This window comes from Silurus aristotelis (assembly GCF_946808225.1).
Source record: "Silurus aristotelis genome assembly, chromosome: 4".
Lineage (NCBI taxonomy): Eukaryota > Metazoa > Chordata > Actinopteri > Siluriformes > Siluridae > Silurus > Silurus aristotelis.
In genome coordinates, this window is record NC_139577.1 from 6,381,898 (window position 1) to 6,400,293 (window position 18,396).

An 18,396-nucleotide genomic window follows, 5' to 3' on the forward strand; every position below is an offset into this window, starting at 1 on the left:
CTGGTTTAAGCAGGGGAACTTTCCTTGCCATGCATGATTTTAAACCATGACGTCTTAGTGTATTACCAACAGTAACCTTGGAAACGGTGGTCCCAGCTCTTTTCAGGTCATTGACCAGCTCCTCCCGTGTAGTTTTGGGCTGATTTCTCACCTTCCTTAGGATCATTGAGACCCTACGATGTGAGATCTTGCATGGAGCCCCAGTCCGAGGGCGATTGACAGTCATGTTTAGCTTCTTCCATTTTCTAATGATTGCTCCAACAGTGGACCTTTTTTCACCAAGCTGCTTGGTAATTTCCCCGTAGCCCTTTCCAGCCTTGTGGAGGTGTACAATTTTGTCTCTAGTGTTTTTGAACAGCTCTTTGGTCTTGGCCATGTTAGCAGTTGGATTCTTACTGATTGTATGGGGTGGACAGGTGTCTTTATGCAGCTAACAACCTTAAACAGGTGCATCTAATTTAGGATAATAAATGTAGTGGAGGTGGACATTTTAAAGGCAGACTAACAGGTCTTTGTGGGTCAGAATTCTAGCTGATAGACAGGTGTTCAAATACTTATTTGCAGCTGTATCGTACAAATAAATAGTTTAAAAATCATATATTGTGATTTCTGGATTTTTTTTTTTTTTAGATTATGTCTCTCACAGTGGACATGCACCTACGATGACAATTTCAGACCCCTCCATGGTTTCTAAGTGGGAGAACTTGCAAAATAGCAGGGTGTTCAAATACAAATTTTCCTCACTGTATATATATATATATATATATATATATATATATATATATATATATATATATATATATATATATATATATATATATAATTATTTTAATTGCTATCAGAAAGAATTACCACAAATATAGGTGAATGTAGTACTTTTTATCATGGTGGTTTTGCCTCTACACTGTACCCTGCTTTCCTTAAAAGGAAAAGGCCCTACCTTTATGTTTGCATTCGTTAGATTTGGTTGTTTGTTTGCATTAGAGAAGGTATAGTAATCCAAATGTTCTCATGATGTTCTTAGAAATGAAGCCCATTCTTTTTTTTCTGATGTTTTTCTCAGGTGAGATACATTTTTTTATATTATATTTTGTACATTTACAATAAAGTGCACATTTTACATATTTTCTACATCATTAATTTTTTTTTTTTTTTCTTCAGAAGCTTCTTCAGTGCCATGGCAGTACTACTATGTGAGTCAGAACATGACCTGGAGTGATGCTCAAACCTACTGCAGAACGAATTATGTTGATCTGGTTACTTTGCGCAGTTTGGATGAGGTAAACAACATTATTGCATTCGCAGCGAGTGCAGACCCTGGGTATACCGGGTCTGTGTGGATTGGACTTCACAGAACCTGGACCTGGGCTACAGGAGAAACATATTCAGGCCAAATTCCCTTTACGTATGGCCAGCCAAATGCAGGGAACGCTGGAGCATCATGTGCAGTAATAAGTAGCAATTACCTGGAAGACTGGTTCTGTTCAACTCAACACTACTTTTTCTGCTATGATGGTAAATTTTAAATCTTTATGCAAATAATTTTTCATGGCTTTTCTCAATAATCTATTTACATTGGGAACATAGACAATGACAAAATGCTCCCAACCTGCAATGAACTGTACATTACTACAAAATACATGAATTGTATGTGTGTGTGTGTGTGTGTGTGTGTGTGTGTGTGTTTGGGTATGTGTGTGTGTGTCTGGTGTGTGTGTGTGTGTGTAGACTCTGGGAATTGCTGTGTGATGCTATTCCCTACAAAATTATTATTATATATCAGTTTGTTTTTGTTTTTTTTTATAAGGAGTTGCTGTAAATTCACTTAAAACTCGGTTGCATTTGTATAGTTTGAGAGACGTCCGGATAAATCAAATTTATGGAAATCAGGATGCAAATTAAAATTAACTTACAGTCCTTAATAGAACTGATCTTTTTGTAATGTTTGTTTATGTTGTTTTGTTAAGAGCTGAACTCCCTAAAATCTAGGGAGTATTTATTCTTCTTCTTCTTCTTTTGGCTGGTCCTGTACCCCCCTGTCCTTTACATCTGACTCTTTCAAAACCAACTACCTGCATGTCTTCCTTCACCACATCCATAAACCTCCTCCTTGGTCTTCCTCTTTTCCTCATTCCTGGCAGCTTTATCCTGTCTAAACCATCTCAAACCATCTCAACCATCTAAAACCATCTTCAGCTCTGCTACCTCCAGCTCCACCTCCTGTCTTTTACTCAATGCCACTGTCTCTAAACCATACAGCATAGCAGGTCTCAGCATGGTCTTATAAACTTTCCCTTTCACTCTTGCAGATATCACAAATCACTCCTGCTATAACTCTTCTCCAAAAACTCCAGGCCCCGGGTTCTTAAACTCCTCCACCTTTACCACCTAAAACCACACCACTCCACTGCCCTCCCTCTCATCCACACACATGTACTCTGTTTTATTCCTACTGACCTTCATTCATGCTCTTCCTCGGCATGAAATCATAATGTTGCTCACAGATGGTCACCTCTTCTCTCAGCCTGGCTTCCACTACTCTTTCCCATAACTCATGGTGTGACTGATCAACTTTATTTCCCTGTAGTTACAGCAGGTCTGCACATCTCCCTTATTCTTCAAAACCGGTACCAGCACACTCCTTCTCCATTCCTCAAGCATCTTCCCACCTTCCAAAACAATCAAGATTTGATTTGGCACAGGTTTTACTTTCTTAATATCCGTTATATACTTTATATATATTTTTTATAAACCCAGCATCATTTTATTAAAATTCTATTGGACTCAACAGTATCTATACTTAAAATATATTTTCAGAAAATCAGCAGTAGTAAGAGGCATAGATCAATTAAACCCAAACATTACAATGACTACAGTGAAATAAAAAGCATTTTTTCACTCTCATGTTGTTCTAAACCTGTATGTCTTTCTTTCTTCTGCTGAACACATAAGATATTTTTAAGGAATTTTCATCAACAAAAATTTGATGCTATGTTCTTTAATCCATATTATGGAAGTCAAGGCAGACCATCAACTGCCTGGTTACCCACATTCTTCTAAATATGTTCTTTTGTGAATAAATGATGATAGACGTTTCTTTTTTTTTTGGTGATTGAAATATTTATTTCAAATTGGCCATTGTAATGTTCTGGTTTAATAGATCTACACCTCTTACTACTGATACAGATTTTATAAAAAAATTTATAAGATTAATTATTTAACATATAAATGCTGTTGTGTCACAATACAATTCGGAAAAAAATGACCCTGTGTTTAAATATATTTATGGTATTACCATGATTCAAAGTAAAAGTCTCTGACCTATTTCAGTAAAATAATTTTACAGTACAAACAATTCCAATGGCATCTAAGAATACAAATTGTAGTAAGCATAAAATATATAGAACAACAAATATAGGGTTTTATAATAAAAAAAAATTTTAAGGCAGGTACCTATTACATGGGGAGAAAGAGATTTAAAAGGAAAACATTTATATAATTATAAGTGTTTTCCCTGGAAATCTTCCTCCCCATTATTAAACAAATTCACGAAAATCAGTATGTAAATTAAGATTTAGCTCTCACTCCCTGTTGGTTCTTTGAACGTCAAAAAATATAGGGAACATATCAGATAATTTAAGTAATATAATTTATATAATTATAAGTGTTTTCCTTGGAATTCTTTTTTCCCATGTAACAGGTCCCTGCCTTAAAAAAAAACAAAAAAAATGATAAATTATATTACTTAAATTATCTGATATGTTTCCTATATTTTCTGACATTCAAAGAACCAACAGGGAGTGAGAGCTAAATCTTAATTTACATCCTGATTTTCGTGGATTTGTTTAATGCTGATGTCTCTTGAACTATCCCTTTAAACTACCATTTAAGGTTACTTTACATGTGTCACCTTTGGAAATAATGAACTCACTGCTCCTTATAGCAAAACAAACAATAAATCATTGACATGATTAAGGAAGAAATCACTATAGAATTATTGTATCACTGTTGCAGAACAGTATCTCAGAACAGTATCTCACTTGATGGCCTCTCTCAGAACACATTTTCTGGTAATGGTGGATGACAGGCAGATTTTTAAAATCATTTTCCACAATCCAATAAGTCCTCTACTCAGTCTTTGTGCAGCCAAAGTGAATAATTAGTGAATATATATATATACAGTGGGTACGGAAAGTATTCAGACCCCCTTAAATTTTTCACTCTTTTTTATTTTGCAGCCATTTGCTAAAATCATTTAAGTTCATTTCTTTTCCTCATTAATGTACACATAGCACCCTATATTGACAGAAAAACACAGAATTGTTGACACTGTTGCAGATTTATTAAAAAAGAAAAACTGAAATATCACATGGTCCTAAGTATTCAGACCCTTTGCTCAGTATTTAGTAGAAGCCCCCTTTTGATCTAATACAGCCAGGAGTCTTTTTGGGAAAGATGCAACAAGTCTTTCACACCTGGATTCAGGGATCCTCTGCCATTCCTCCTTGCAGGTCCTCTCCAGTTCTGTCAGGTTGGACGGTAAACGTTGGTGGACAGCTATTTTTAGGTCTCTCCAGAGATGCTCAATTGGGTTTAAGTCATTGCTCTGGCTGGGCCATTCAAGAACAGTCACGGAGTTGTTGTGAAGCCACTCCATCGTTATTTTAGCTGTGTGCTTAGGGTCATTGTCTTGTTGGAAGGTAAACCTTCAGCCCAGTCTGAGGTCCAAAGCACTCTGGAGAAGGTTTTCGTCCAGGATATCCCTGTGCTTGGCCGCATTCATCTTTCCCTTGATTGCAACCAGTCGTCCTGTCCCTGCAGCTGAAAAACACCCACACAGCATGATGCTGCCACCACCATGCTTCATTGTTGAGACTGTACTGGACAGGCGATGAGCAGTGCCTGGTTTTCTCCACACATACCGCTTAGAATTAAGGCCAAAAAGTTCTATCTTGGTCTCATCAGACCAGAGAATCTTATTTCTCACCATCTTGGAGAACTCCATGCGGGTTTTCATGTGTCCTGCACTGAGGAGAGGCTTCCGTCGGGCCACTCTGCTATAAAGCCTCACTGGTGAAGGGCTGCAGTGATGGTTGACTTTCTACAACTTTCTCCCATCTCCCGACTGCATCTCTGGAGCTCAGCCACAGTGATCTTTGGGTTCTTCTTTACCTCTCTCACCAAGGCTCTTCTCCCCCGATAGCTCAGTTTGGCCGGTCGGCCAGCTCTAGGAATGGTTCTGGTCGTCCCAAACGTCTTCCATTTGAGGATTATGGAGGCCACTGTGCTCTTAGGAACCTTAAGTGCAGCAAAAAAATTTTTGGAACCTTGGCCAGATCTGTGCCTTGCCACAATTCTGTCTCTGAGCTCTTCAGGCAGTTCCTTTGACCTTAATGATTCTCATTTGCTCTGACATGCATTGTGATCTGTAAGGTCTTATATAAACAGGTGTGTGGCTTTCCTTATCAAGTCCAATCAGTATAATCAAAAATTTCTGGACTCAAATGAAGGTGTAAGACCATCTCAAGGATGATCAGAAGAAATGGAGAGCACCTGAGTTAAATAAATGAGTGTCACAGCAAAGGGTCTGAATACTTAGGACCATGTGATATTTCAGTTTTTCTTTTTTAATAAATCTGCAAAAAGGTCAACAATTATGTGTTTTTCTGTCAGTATGGGGTGCTATGTGTACATTCATGAGGAAAAGAAATTAACTTAAATGATTTTAGCAAATGGCTGCAATATAACAAAAAGTGAAAAATTTAATGGGGTCTGAATACTTTCCGTACCCACTGTATATATATATATATATATATATATATATATATATATATATATATATATATATATATATATATATATATATATATATATATATATACACAGTACAGACCAAAAGTTTGAACACACCTTCTCATTCAAAGAGTTTTCTTTATTTTCATGACTATGAAAATTGTAGATTCACACTGAAGGCATCAAAACTATGAATTAACACATGTGGAATTATATATGGAATTATATACATAACGAAAAAGTGTGAAACAACTGAAAAATGTCATATTGTAGGTTCTTCAAAGTAGCCACATTTAGCTTTGATTACTGCTTTGCACACTCTTGGCATTCTCTTGATGAGCTTCAAGAGGTAGACACCTGAAATGGTCTTCCAACAGTCTTGAAGGAGTTCCCCGAGAGATGCTTGGCACTTGTTGGCCCTTTTGCCTTCACTCTGCGGTCCAGCTCACCCCTAAACCATCTCGATTGGGTTCAGGTCCGGTGACTGTGGAGGCCAGGTCATCTGGCGCAGCACCCCATCACTCTCCTTCTTGGTCAAATAGCCCATGATGCCTTCAGTGTAACTCTACAATTTTGATTGTCATGAAAATAAAGAAAACTCTTTGAATGAGACGGTGTGTCCAAACTTTTGGTCTGTACTGTATATATATATATATATATATATATATATATATATATATATATATATATATATATATATATATATATATATATATATATATATATGAAATCGTTTTTAGCAAATGAAATTGTGAAATGCTGGTTGAAGTGACTCGCATAGCAGTTCTAGGGATAATGTCTTCATGTCTGCATGTAATGAGATGGCAGGCACCAAAGTTGCAGCAGATTCTGTGACAGAATGGGGAAACATAATTTAGACAAGTGGTTCTCAAACTGGCCACCAGATGTCGCGATAGATAGATAGATAGATAGATAGATAGATAGATAGATAGATAGATAGATAGATAGATAGATAGATAGATAGATAGATAGATAGATAGATAGATAGATAGATAGATAGATAGATAGATAGATAGATAGATAGATAGATAGATAGATAGATAGATAGATAGATAGATAGATAGATAGAAAAATAATAAAATAATATACATTTTACGCAGCACACTAAATTGAAACATCACCGAAACCTCTGTTGATGTACTTTTCGGTTTCTGAATCTTTCACTATAGACATCATAAATTACTGTTCAGTATTTCAGTACTTTTCAGACGCTAAAAATTAAATTTTTAGCTGTCAAAACTACTATTTGATATATATTATGAAATGTAGAATTTAAAAAAATTTTGTATATTTAACATCAGAGAAATCAGAGATCAGAAAGAGCTTTATTGCCAAGCAGGTTCGCTCTTACAAGGAATTTGTTTTGGTGACAGAGCTTCCAGTTGCACATTTTCTAAAGTAAAAAGGAAATAAAGAAGCTGGCTGTCTCGGTGCTTGATGCTCTGTAGCGTCGGCAGAAGTTCAAAAGTTCAAAAATCTTATGGTTTGGATGTGAGGGATCCAGGGGGATTTTCTGGGCCCCTGGATGCATAAATCGTTGTTCAGCTATTGTACAAATTCATTTGTTTTAGGTAAATTGTTAGCTAAATTGTTTAAGAAAAATATTTAAAGTTTGAGGATGTTTTGCGTCATGAGTTTTCTTTTGGGGGCCACAAAAGGATTTACCCTATACAAAGGGGCCTCCTGCTGAAAAACTTTGAGAACCAATGATTTAGACAAAAGCGCTTCGTCACAAAAAATCTGCACCGTGACAACAGTGCCCTCTACGGACACAAAATATGATGGTCACAGAACAGCTGCCCATTGTCAAAAGTGCCCACTACGGACACAGAATACAGTGGATTTTCTATACACCCTCATGAAATAGCAGATTTTTAAAATATAAAGACATAAATGACAACACCCTGATTGCATAAGCCTGCACACTGCTACCAACTAATACATTGTGGAAGCACTTTTGGCCTTTCAGTCTTTGTAAAATGTTTGTACTAACTTCTCGCTTCTAGACTATGGAATTTCATCCCACTCTTGAAAAAAGTGCAAGTTCCATCAAACTGCAAAGGGATCTCCTGTGTGTGGCTCTTTTTAGTTCATTCCATGGGCCATCCCATTAATATTTGATAAGGATTGAGATCTGGATTTTGGCTAGACAGTTCTAGGACTTTGATTATCCTTTTCTGCAGCCATGTCTTTGTTGATTTTTGATGTGTGCTTTGGGTCATTGTCATGTTGAAATGTAAAATTTCAACAAAAGACTGAAGGTTTTGTGCTAATATATCTTGGTATTTGGAGCTATTTATTTTCCCATCTATATTGACATGTGCCCTTGGCCCAGCTAAAAAAAAGAAGCCCAAAGAATAATGCTATGCCCACCACTCTTCTCTGTCAAGATGCTCTTTATACTCGCTTTCCGGGTCATACCCGCTTTGTGGATTATACCCACTGTACGTAATATACCAGCAGTCTGGGTTTTCACCACGTTACGGTTAGTAACTCTTAAGGACTCTGGTTTATGTACTGATTTTTCAATAAACAATGATTGAGTTACTCCTGTGTCCTTCGCGTGGTCACCCATGCCTTAATCCTCCACTGGGTTGCTGGCAGCCAAATCTTTGGTGAGCATGGAATCTAGTTCAGCTAGATGATGTTGCTGTATTTCTTTAATTGATGCATCAGTGCTGTAGGGGGAATTACACCGGCACTGACACTGGATGGTACCACTGGAAAATAATCAACGATGGGGTGGTGTGCTGTGACCTGACATTTAATCAAGTGTAACACAGCATACCTTTTACTGATAACACATTGTACCTTCTACTTACTGTATTGTCCAAAGTTAACTGGTTAGTTAATGTTATAGCAGCTATAAAATAATTATCTTACAACTCTTTTATCTTACAACTCTTTTTCTTTTTCTATTTCTCACTCTCTCTTTAGCAAACAACTAAGTGTCTCCTTAGACAAAACTTTATATCAACAGTTACAAAAGTTTTTTAGATCTGAGTTTGTTTCTTCTATTTTAATTATTCTTTCCTTTAACAGACTTATCAACTGCCACCAGTAAGTTTGTCTTCATCCAAAATCCCCTGAATTGGACAGATGCTTGTGCTTATTGTCGAAAACACTACACAGAACTTGCCACCATCAAAAATTCTACAGACCAGAAACAAGTTCTTTCGATTTTGGCTGTAAATGCATTTATCGGCCTGATCTCAGCGCAGTGGTCTGATTACAGCTTCTTTCCATTCCGGTACTGGACTGGAATTTCAGGACTAGAGTCAAGCCTTAGTAATAAATGTGCCGCCATGGTGATTTCTGACTCAGGGAAATGGAACAGTTTTGATTGCACTCTCCAAAAACCATTCATTTGCTATGGAGGTGGGCATCTATTTAATTTTATTATTCGACTCCTGGAGAATAAACTGCTTGCAAGATTTGATAATGATAACAAATATTACTGAGAAACTGAAACTGAATGCTAATTCACATGAAGGATGTGTAGGAATAGATGTCTTATTTAACTGCACAGTAACATTTTTGTAGTTTGTAAACATGAAAAATGCTTAAAACATAAACACCTGTATCTCCATAATTCTTCCTTTAGCATCGTCACTCCGCCCTGCGCCTGGGCTCTACCATGCTGTAAATGTTCTCAAGACCTGGCCGGATGCTCAGCGTTACTGTAGAGAAAGGTTTACTGATCTGGCCACAGTGGACAGTGTAGATGATGTATACAGTGTGATGAATCAGGTGGATTTTACCTACACTGGTCTTTTATGGATCGGACTGCAGAGACTAATAAATAATCTCTGGTGGTGGTCTTTAGGAGATGAACCTCTGTCTGATTACTTTAACTGGGCTACAGGAAAACCGAGTGGCATTGGACAATGTGTATCTAACATGAATGGTTTTTGGAATGATACTGATTGTCAGACACCATTATACTTTGCGTGCTACAGTGGTGAGTCAATCAATACCACAGAATATAAATACTGTTTACAGTTAAAGTTGTCCATGTCAGTCTGATTAACTGGTAGCTTACAAATTTTCAAATTGAAGCTTCACATCTAAATCAAATACTCAATAATTTACTTTAGGATTACTTTAACAGGAACTCTATTAACTTTGATACTCTCTTTGCCTATTATAATTATATTACAGAGGGTACGGGTTACATCATGGTCAGTATTAAAAAAACTTGGCAAGATGCTCAGAGTTACTGTAGAAGCACCTACACTGATCTGGCCAGCATCCACTCTCCTTGGGAACAGAACCAGTTGAACAACGTTGTCAGCAGATCAGATTCTGTCTGGATCGGCTTGTTCCTAGACAACTGGCAGTGGTCTGATCAGTGGAACCGTCGTTTTAGGAACTGGGAATCAGGACCACTGAGTGTCGGATCCGGTGACTGTGCTGCTGTGGTGGCAGGAAATTCTGGAAAATGGAGCAATGACAGCTGCACCACATTGCACCCATTTGTCTGTTATGGAGGTTAGTCTCAGCAGCCAATTAGGTTTGAGATTAAAAAAAAAAATAGAAGAAAAACTTAGAGACAAGCCTTATTAATAAATGTGGTGATTGTGGAAAATGGAACTCTTTTGATTGCATTGAGATGGAAATGGGTGTCCATTACTTTTATAATCTTTTTCATTAGACTGCCAAGCACAGAATGTACATAAGCACATAGTTGACACTTTTCCCTCTTTTTCTAGCTAGGGTGTCTATTTTAGCCCATAGAACCATTTTGTAAAAATATATGATATTTAAAACAGTGATTGGGAAAGATCTAAAGAACATTGACACACTTATTTTTAAAATGTTTCCTTAAGCTCCACCATTCCAGCCTGTCTCCCGGCTCTACCATGCTGTAAGACACCTTAAGACCTGGTCGGATGCTCAGCGTTACTGTAGAGCGAGGTTTACTGATCTGGCCGCGGTGGACAGTGTGAATGATGTGTACAGTGTGATGAATCAGGTGGATCTTAGCTACACTGGACGTTTATGGGTTGGACTGCAGAGAGCAGTGAGTACAAACTGGTCCTGGTCTATGGGAGATGAGTGTCTGGCCAATTACTTTAATTGGGCTGCAGGAAACCCGAGTGGCAGTGGACAATGTGTATCTAACACAAATGCTGTTTGGAGTGACATTGACTGTCAGACACTACTATACTTTGTGTGCTTCAGTGGTGAGTTATCCAATAGTTGTTCAATCTTTAAATACTGATCAATTACTGGATTAATCTGATGAACTTGTGTTGCTATTCTAATCAAACAATGTATTTTAAGCCAGCTATGTGATTATTTAGACACATTTTTAGATTAATTGATTGGTAGCTTATAAATTATACATACACATACAAATGGAAGCTTTACAGATTTAGTAAAAATCTCAGAAAGCAAACTTGTGACAATTAAGTGTAATTTTAACAGGACCTTTATGAACTTTTTATACTGTCTTTGCGTGTTATATTTATATTACAGAGGGTACGGGTTACATTATGGTCTGGATTAAAAACACTTGGCAAGGTGCTCAGAGTTACTGTAGAAGCGCCTACACTGATCTGGCCCGCATCCGCTCTCCTTGGGAACAGACCCTGGTGAACAAAGTTGTGGGTAGTATTGTTTCTGTCTGGATCGGCTTGTTCCTAGACAACTGGCAATGGTCTGATCAGGGGAGCCGTCATTTCAGAAACTGGGCATTGGGACCACCGAGTGTCGGAACTGGGGACTGTGCTGCTGTGATGGCAGGAAAATATGGAAGATGGATGAATGACAACTGCACCACACTGCACCCATTTGTCTGTTATGGAGGTGAGCCGCCAATTAGATCAATACAATTAGGAAAAAAGACCCAGAAGTCTCTTTATGACTGTATATTTGCTTTACTTTGTAGATGTGGACAACAGAAAAAAAATACAGATCATGCAAATGAAACTGACTTCTGATGGAATGACAGACCAGAACGACCCTTCGGTGCAAGCTGCAATCCTTTATGAAGTAATCACTTTCATGCAGTATTCTGTTTTTTGCAAATTGTTAACCTCTCGTCTAGAAAGAAAAGGGGAACTGTTCGATCATCTCTCAGTTCTAATAAGATTTACTGCATTGATTAATCTTACCAAACCATGAATACAACATGAATAAAATGTGGCTATAAAAAGGCTATAAAAGCCCCAAAAAAGCACCTTGTTCATATTGGTTATTGCATCATGTGAGACAGACTGAGACAGATCGAAAATCTGAATCAAAAGTGGGAAACAGAACAGAAGCAGAGTAAATATCCACCTTTTGCCATTTGAAGTTGATCTTTTTGACTTGTGTGTGTTTTTTTTCACAGATTAAGCAAAAACTGAAAGCAAATGGACGGAATCAAAATGTCAGACTGAGCTGGAGATTCATGGATGATGGAAGTGTCTTCAAGAAGGTTGATTCCTCTTCTTCTTCTTTTTCTTCCGGCTGCTCCAATTAGTGGCCATCACAGTGGATCATTCTTCTCCATACCCCCCTGGCCTCTACATCTGCCTCTTTCAAACCAACTACCTGCATGTCTTCCTTCACCACATCAATGAACCTCCTCTTTGGCCTTCCTCTTTTCCTTTTTCCTGGTGGCTCCATCCTCAGCATTCTTCTACTGATAAAGCCCATGTCCCTCCTCTGCACATGTCCAAACCATCTCAATTGGGCCTCCCTCACTTTGTCCCCAAAACATCCGCGCTGTCCCTCTATTAAACTCTTTTCTAATCCTGTCCATCCTCATCACTCCCAACGAAAATATCAAGGTTCATTCTTAACTTATAACTAAGCTTTTGAATTTTTTAATCGTTTTAAATTGGTTTCCAACTGTGTAGCCCTTTTTACATAATGATTACATAATTATTATATTATAATGATCTGATACGCATAGCTTTTAACTCATAGTTGTTTTAGTACTAATAAAGAATGGGGTCTGCTTTTTTTGTTAACAAAAGTATAACATTAAAGAAATTTCTTAATACTATTTTTTCTTGCTTTACTTAAAAGGTTATATTTCTTATTTTACTCCATTGTACCTCATATGAAAAGTCAGTAATGTATGCCCTGTATGTAAAACTATTGGCATGTCTGTGTAAAAATAAATATTTAATGCAGGAAATAATAGCTTATCCAATTGTAATTTATGCTTTCTACAATCATACTACTTGAAAGGTGTCCTGTAAAGAGGCTGTGATTCTGATTGTCTTGAATGAGAACCAATCCCACTCATCAAGCAGAATCAGAATCAAGAAACAGGATATGGCCAGGCCATTTACCAACTAGACAAACTGGACAAAGAGATTTAAACAAAAATTATAGAATTGGGCCGCATCAAACCAGAACATCAGATACTGGAATCTAATTGGAAACGTCACGAGCAGAGACAAAATTGAATGTAAACTTCGCAACATGTTTTTTTAATAATGGATTGATTTTTCAGCTGTGTTTTTAGGAACTCCAAAACTGAGACTTCCATTTTTAAGGTGTGAAAACCAGCATTATTTTTTTTACAGTGTGAACCAATAAGCATTATTTCTCTCTTATTCCTATTAAGATATAAACAGAGTGTGTTATCTGGTGAGTTTACTCCAGATTTTAGTCCATGTTTGTAGGCTGTAGCATCTGGTGGGAAATTGAATAAATAAATGGGAAATAAATGGACATTCGGTGCAACCCAGATGAGGATGGGTTCCCTCTTGAGTCTGGTTCCTCTCAAAGTTTCTTCCTTATGCCATCACGGGGAGTTTTTCCTTGCCACAGTCGCCACCTGCTCGCTCATCGGGGACAAACTTACACTTATTAAGAACGTATTCACTTTTAATCACCACATTATCTGTGTAAAGCTGCTTTGAGACAGTGTTCATTGTTAAAACACTATACAAATAAAAATAAATTGAAATTGAATTGAATATGTTGACTGGGCTGCCAATGGTGTTAATAATTTTGGAGTTGAAATCATACATATTTCACATGTAGTCAAGGAAAATTCAATGTCACAAAGCAGATTTAAAGACTGAATATGGATTTAAATTGGAACAATATGTTATTTAAATTAAATTTTGCCCATTGCTCTTCTCTGATTTGCTTACACTTCACAGTGTTTTGCCTAAATTCTGTGACTTACTTCAGCTTCATGAACTAAGCTTTTTGGGCCACTTCCTAATTTTGCATCAGCATCTATCCTTCTGTCTACATAAGACCAAAAACTGACAACATATAAGTACAGTATTCTTCTGAGGTTTTCTAAAATCTCCAGATGATTGTAGCATATCAGCTATAGTGACATTTTCTCTTGCTGTTTTGACAATATTACAGTGTGTTCTGACTGTAGTGACTGTAGTGTCTGTAGTGGTTCAATACCTAAATAACACAGTTTGTGGTGTTTTTTTTATCCTGTTTATTCCTTTAATATTTTCATGCAGCACAATATAAACAAATATTTAATAGAAATTTTTTTTTACATAAAATTTAATTTTTAAGTGTGAACTCTCTGTGCCTGTAAATCATCATCAGTTATATTGAGAAATTACACGTTAATATTGTACTTAATACAGGGTGGTGTGTAACTTTGTTAATTTTCAATATTATTTTTTTTTTTATTAACATCAAAGCAATCTGTAATAACTGCAGTTTTGATAGTTATACATTGATTATTTAGTAACCAAAGATTATATTGGAAAGATTAAGTCCTTCTTGCTGTACACACATCTGGAGACTCTCCTCAATTTTTTGTGCATTGCAATTACCAACATTTCTTCTGGAGTCCGAGCCATACGGGGACAGCCAGTTGATATTCTCTTCATAACTGATCCAGTTGTGCGAATCGATTCAACCCATGAAAGTATCACGCTATATGCGCCATCACGCGCAACATTGAATGTCAACAGAAAAGATATTAGACAGTAAGAACGGAATAATTATTTTTTGAACATCCCCTGTCCCAACTACTACCCATTTAAAAAAATGTGTTCTTTTTGTGCCACCTGGTACTTAATACGTATATATATTTAATAGGAATATAAGATATTCGCTTTTCTTTTTGTTTGTGTGTGTTTTTGTTCATTATTGCATGTTACTCTAACATGGGTATAGTTCGTATGAATGTAAAATAGTTGGAAATGTGGAAGAAATAAATGTTTATAGTCAAATAAAGGCAGAATATGTCAACCAATTGTTGCAAGTTGTTTGCAATGAGATTTGTTTTTTAGAGAAGGAAAAGACACTGCGTGCAAGAAATGGCCCATTTACATACAGCAGCCTGTAATTTCTTTGTGTCATGTTTTTAGATGATAAAAAAAAAGTTAAATATGTACAATATTTATGCAGTGGTGTTTATACGTAAGTACTTAATGTTAATTTATGTGACACAGAAGCAGAAAAATTCCACCACACTACTAGCCAGTTGACTCATTTAAACAAGTAAGCGGTTTTATATACAAGATAAAAAAAAAGGAAATATTTTACAATGTATAATTACAATGTATATACAATGTAGAATTGTATAATTACAATATTTACAATGTAGAATTGCCCATTTGGTTTTACTCTCCTTAAATGCACCATCCTTGTTAGTCAAGGAGCATGTGCTTAAAGATGTTTTGGGGAAAGGTTTTGGTTGGCAAATGAGTATTTGGACTATCAAACAAAGTACGTCTCGCGTGACGCTTAGTTACTTTTCATCTGATTTACATCTGTTTACATTTATGGAACAAATCTAACATCTGATATTATCTTACTTACAACACTTCAGTCTGAATATAGACCAGGGATGGACAAATATGTCAACCAGGACAAGCAGACACATGGGATCTTTTTGCAGGGGGTTTTTATGGCTTAGTTGATGGATAGCAATTTCCTTCAATGTGGAACACAGTAAACACACTATCCCTAAAAGTCTTTCAGATTGTATTAGATTGTAATCTAATATTGCATCACGCCAGTAAATGAAATGAAACCACATGTTCGCTGGGTTCAATTAATTTTTTTTCTTTAGCACATTTAACAATAAACATTGTCTCAAAGCAGCTTTACAGAAATAAAAAGGTAAAATATATAAATTAAATTCATACATTTATATTTATGAGTTCATCCCTAATGAGCGAGCCAGAGGCAACAAGAACACATGCACACTGACAATTAGGTGACTTCTGATTGATCAATCTTTTAAACCAAGCCCTCACCACAACAGTGTCAGTCTGCATGTCAGCCACGACAACCAGCTGCCCGAACCAACACCAGACACATTCTCCGTTGACCTCGCTGTAGTAAGAACAGCAGAAGTCAGTGATGTAAGGTATTTGAGTAAATGTACTTTGCTATTTTACGTAACTAATATTTTGGCTACTTTCTAGTTTTACTGAGTATTAAATATATAAGCAACGTTTCTCTCTTCTCAACTACATTTATGACTCAATACATCTATATCTATATTTTACTTCACAGTTTTTTTATTGACAATGTACCTCTGTTGAAGAAGTCATTAACACTCCCCTGCCCATATCTGCTGCCTTTGAGTGAATTTTTAATTTAAAATAAATCTTTAACAAATTCCTAAAATTTTGCTGAAGTCCTCTCTGAGACTGAGAGGTGCATCAATTCACAGTCAGTTGTGAATATTTGTTTTTATTTTATTTTAAATTATTTACTGTCATTTTATTTGTTGATTAGTGTTTTTTGAAAGATTGCTTTACTACTTTGTCTTTTTCTTTTTGTTTGATATTTTTTTTATTCTGGCATGTTAACGAGTCAAATACTCTACAATATTAAATATACTGTACAATAGAACATGAGTCAAATACTCAAGTACAGTTCAAATCAATTACTTGTAGACTTTTACTCAAGTCCTATGGAATGTGTGACTTTTAACTTGTAATGGAGTAAGTTTTACAGTAAGTTATCTTTACTTTTACTCGAGTATGATTTCCAGGTACTCTTTACACCAGGGGTCACCAACCTTTTTAAAACTGAGAACTATATCTTGGGTACCGATTAATGTGAAGGGCTACCAGTTTGACTTCTAAAATAACAAATTTGCTCAATTTACCTTTAATTATATGTTATTATTAATAATTAATTATATTCATCTATGTGAAGACACTAATCATGTTAATGATTTCTCACAATAATTATTAACAATGATTTAACAAGGTGGGAAACAGATAGCAAGCGAGGAAGTGAAGTGAACAGACAGCAAGGTGGTGAAGTGGGCTTTGACCATGTTGGAGAAAAGGGAAAACCCACTGCCTCTTGTATTCACTGAGCTGTTTTTGTTGTGTTTTTGGTCATCCTTTGGGTATCAGAATTTTCCATTGAGTTTTGCATGATTGTGACTGGCAGTGAGTGGAATAAAATAGTCCTAAAACACTGGGAATCTACCCAAATATCCTAACCACGATGGCCTACTGCAATAATCAACTTTTGCCCCTTGTTTATCTTTCCTGACTACCGTCATGATTTTGCATTCTAGTTTTAGTCCCCATCCTTATTGGTCAAAGAGCATGTGTTTCATGGTATTTAGGAGGTATTTAGTTTTGGTTGGCAAATTAGGATTTGGAATGGCAGACAGAAGTTTGTGATCCTTTTTACATTTGTTGTAAATAGGTCTTGGGTGCATTTACACGGCAATCAAAATTCTGATGCAGTCCTGCCCATTAAAAAATACTTGAAATATCTGAGTATAAACCAGAATCTTTGGTCAATGACAGGACATTTTAAGTTAACTCACAAATTCACTCAAAAGATACTTCATCTCACACAGTATTTTGTTTCTAATGTCCATTTCTGCCTTTTTCTTTTTCTTTAACATTCTATCCAAAAATCTTTTTAGTCCACAATCAGTGTTTTTAAAATAGCAACAAACATTTACTTAAATTCTTAAGTCCCACTTGTTTCCATGTGTGGCATATGTAAGCTTCTTTGTATACCAATTTGTTTAGCTGGCTAGTTTAGGTACTTAATTGGTTAAGTTACAGAAACTAGTTTATTAAGAATGGTGTTACAATTTTGGCAGGTGAGTTAAATTAATTACAGCATAATCAATATGTGATTCTGTAATTTAGTTTAAATGTTTAAATGGTTAATGGTACATGTTAAACAGTATAGTGTGGTACACTGTGAACAAACATGTACTAGAGTTTGTAACAATTCTACCTCCAGTAAGTTACTCTAAATGTAAAAGGTATTTTTTTTTTTTTTTTTTTTTTACAAATGTTGAAGATTTAATGCTTTTTCTGAGTTCTTATACTTGAGTAAAGCAAAGTCTTATACTGGCTGCTGTGATCTGTGTTCATCCTTCTCCTCGAGCATTGTTCTTTCATTTTTATTTAAATTTCATAACACTTTCTATCAAAAATAAGTTCCAGAAATTGAAGTAAATGTAATGCAGAATTAAATGTGCTGTAGAATATAATGACTTTTCTTCTATTGGGAATATGCGTTAAAGAAAAGGAAAAAGACACCGCCCTATTACATGTTACCTAGATTAGTCTGTTTGCATTTAAAAAGCTATTCAAATCAGTGTGTTCATGTTTGTAGTGCCATGAAAGGAAGAAGAACAAAATTGATAGAGAG

General features: G+C 36.1%; 1 protein-coding gene across 1 annotated transcript; it reads left to right on the plus strand.

Annotated features, from left to right (window-relative positions):
• The first annotated feature begins 1,221 nt into the window (after positions 1-1,221).
• LOC310725079 (macrophage mannose receptor 1-like) lies at positions 1,222-12,753 on the plus strand. The gene is made up of 8 exons (XM_083539691.1): positions 1,222-1,515; positions 8,857-9,192; positions 9,419-9,775; positions 9,976-10,305; positions 10,644-11,000; positions 11,296-11,625; positions 11,708-11,811; positions 12,152-12,753. Exons 2-8 carry the CDS (start codon positions 9,120-9,122, stop codon positions 12,281-12,283), a joined length of 1,683 nt encoding a protein of 560 aa, XP_083395817.1. The 5' UTR covers positions 1,222-1,515; positions 8,857-9,119; the 3' UTR covers positions 12,284-12,753.
• The last annotated feature ends 5,643 nt before the right edge of the window (positions 12,754-18,396 follow it).

Bases quoted from the DNA above. Each gene is read 5' to 3' on its own strand.
- LOC310725079 (XM_083539691.1), top strand. From the start codon at position 9,120: ATGGTGATTTCTGACTCAGGGAAATGGAACAGTTTTGATTGCACTCTC. The intron at 9,776-9,975 runs GTGAGTCAATCA...ATTATATTACAG, and splicing joins ATACTTTGCGTGCTACAGTG to AGGGTACGGGTTACATCATG. The intron at 11,001-11,295 runs GTGAGTTATCCA...TTTATATTACAG, and splicing joins ATACTTTGTGTGCTTCAGTG to AGGGTACGGGTTACATTATG.